We start from the raw sequence: 2,500 nt of genomic DNA, 5'->3' as shown, positions 1-2,500 counted from the left end.
CTCCCTTCCTCCCTGCCTCCCTCCTCCCCTCTCCCCCTCCCTCCCTCCCTGCCTCCCTCCTTCCCTCTTCTCCTCCCTGCCTCCCTCCTTCCCTCTCTCCCTCCCTTCCTCCCTGCCTCCCTCCTTCCCTCTCTCCCTCCCTCCCTCCCTCCCTGCCTCCCTCCTTCCCTCTCTCCCTCCCTCCCTCCCTGCCTCCCTCCTTCCCTCTCTCCCTCCCTTCCTCCCTGCCTCCCTCCTTCCCTCTCTCCCTCCCTCCCTCCCTCCCTGCCTCCCTCCTTCCCTCTCTCCCTCCCTCCCTCCCTGCCTCCCTCCTTCCCTCTCTCCCTCCCTTCCTCCCTGCCTCCCTCCTTCCCTCTCTCCCTCCCTCCCTCCCTCCCTGCCTCCCTCCTTCCCTCTCTCCCTCCCTCCCTCCCTGCCTCCCTCCTTCCCTCTCTCCCTCCCTTCCTCTCTGCCTCCCTCCTTCCCTCTCTGCCTCCCTCCCTCCCTCCCTCCTTCTCTCTCCCTAGTCATACATTTACGATTTTACGCAATGTGTTCTTAATTTGATCAACTATATCTCATTATATTATATATCTGAGTGTATTCCTTCATGTACATTTTATGTATATGCATGCATGACCCTTTATAAACTTATGTACATTTTATATTTCGTGAAAACATTGCAATAAAAAAAAAATGTAAATTGGAAATAAATATCATTATCAATATTATCATTGTTATTACTATCTCCTTCCCTCCCTGCCTCCCTTCCCCTCTCCCTCCTAGCTTCTCTTTTCTCCCATCCTCCTCCCTCCCTCCCACCCTTCCTCCATCCCTCTCTTCCCACCTCTCTCTCTCAATCTCTTTTTTCTATCTCCCTCCCTCTTTCCCTCCCTCCTTCCCTCCCTTCTTCTTTCCCTCCCTCCCTCTCCTCCTACTTTCCTCCCTTCTCTCTCTCTCTCTCTCTCTCTCTCTCTCTCTCTCTCTCTCTCTCTCTCTCTCTCTCTCTCTCTCACTCTCTCTCTCTCTCTCTCTCTTTCTCTCCTCTCTCTCTCTCTCTCTCTCTCTCTCTCTCTCTCTCTCTCCTCTCTCTCTCACTCTCTTTCTCTCTCTCTCTCTCTCTCTCTCTCTCTCTCTCTCTCTCTCTCTCTCTCTCTCTCTCTCTCTCTCTCTCTCTCACTCTCTTTCTCTCTCTCTCTCTGTCTCTTTCTCTCTCTCTCTCTCTCTCTCTCTCTCTCTCTCTCTCTCTCTCTCTCTCTCTCTCTCTCTCTCTCTCTCTCTTTCGCTTGCGATAATAACCTAAGCCATTATCAATGGTATGTTAATGACAATGTCCTTGTTCAGATAAGAATATAACATGAGCTTCAATTGTTCTGCTAATATGAAGCTAATGTACAGATTGCTGAATTACTCGTCTCGCAGCTTAAAAATATGTCGTAGATGTTATGGAGGATTCAGAAAGAGTAGTGAACGTCAAAGATATTTGAACCACTGAGCCAGCGATTTGAGTGCGCCGGGCATCGGAAACTGAGACCTTCTGTATTGTCAAAGCGGGGCTAAAAATTAAGTTCTAATAAACCTGGGAGTTGTATTTTTTGTTGGCAGTTACCGTCACAGTGTATACAAACAGGCGCTGAAATGTCCGAGTCTGGCAGCTTCATGATTCTGACTATTCCGGACATCGCTTCACAAGTGCTGGCTGCCACACATTTGTAGCGTAGATCCTGGGGATGCGCAGAAATATAATAGGTATAATGCATGATATAGTTTCCTTGTTGAGTACGCAATAGCATTTGTTATTTGTTTACTATTATTAGTATGATATTATTTTTTTCTAAATTACTTTCTTCTACTATGAATTATCTTCATCATCATCACCATCACCTTCACCATCACCATCAATATCAATACCAATATCAATATCAACATCAACATCAACATCATCATCACCATCATTATTATCATCATTATTACCAAAATAATCATTATTATCATTATTTCTATGCTGTTGTCATTACTTGTACTATCATTATAATCGTTATAACAGTTACCATTATTACCATTAGTTATGTCATTATTTGTATTTTATCATTATTACTACCATCAACGATTTAAGGATTATTATTATTACTATTATCATTATCATCATTATTAGCAGTAGTAGCAGAAGTAATAGTACTATTAATGCTCTGGATACTATTATTGCCGTGAGCATCAGTAGTCTTATTGTTGTTATAATGTTCATTACCATTGCCATTATTAATATTACTATTCTTCTTATCATTGTTCTTATCATCTTACTATTAGCATTCGTAGTGACACTATATTCACCATCTTTTACATCATTTGCTATTGTTGTTACGATTATTATCAGTATCATCATTATTACTAATACTGTTATTATCATTATTATTATTATCATTATTATAATTATCATTCACATCATTGTTATTATTGTCATTTCTATCATCATCAAAATCATTATCATTATTGCTATTATCATCATCATCATTATTTTCAT

The 2,500-nt window shown here is 42.4% G+C and overlaps 1 protein-coding gene across 11 annotated transcripts in view; it reads right to left on the bottom strand.

The window, feature by feature from the left end:
• The window catches only part of LOC125027976 (insulin receptor-like), a 112,970-nt gene that overhangs the window by 64,235 nt on the left and 46,235 nt on the right, over positions 1 to 2,500 (bottom strand). For 10 of the 11 annotated variants that reach the window (XM_047617197.1, XM_047617190.1, XM_047617189.1 and 7 more), the window contains one exon: positions 1,589 to 1,703. The exons of the other annotated variant lie outside the window; for it this stretch is intronic. In XM_047617197.1, coding sequence (XP_047473153.1) covers positions 1,589 to 1,703 — 115 coding nt within the window. The remainder of the gene's footprint in view (positions 1 to 1,588; positions 1,704 to 2,500) is intronic. 11 annotated transcript variants of the gene reach the window in all.

The sequence above is a fragment of the Penaeus chinensis genome, chromosome 8 (assembly GCF_019202785.1).
Source record: "Penaeus chinensis breed Huanghai No. 1 chromosome 8, ASM1920278v2, whole genome shotgun sequence".
Taxonomy (NCBI): domain Eukaryota; kingdom Metazoa; phylum Arthropoda; class Malacostraca; order Decapoda; family Penaeidae; genus Penaeus; species Penaeus chinensis.
This window is presented reverse-complemented; position numbering and strand designations above follow the sequence as displayed.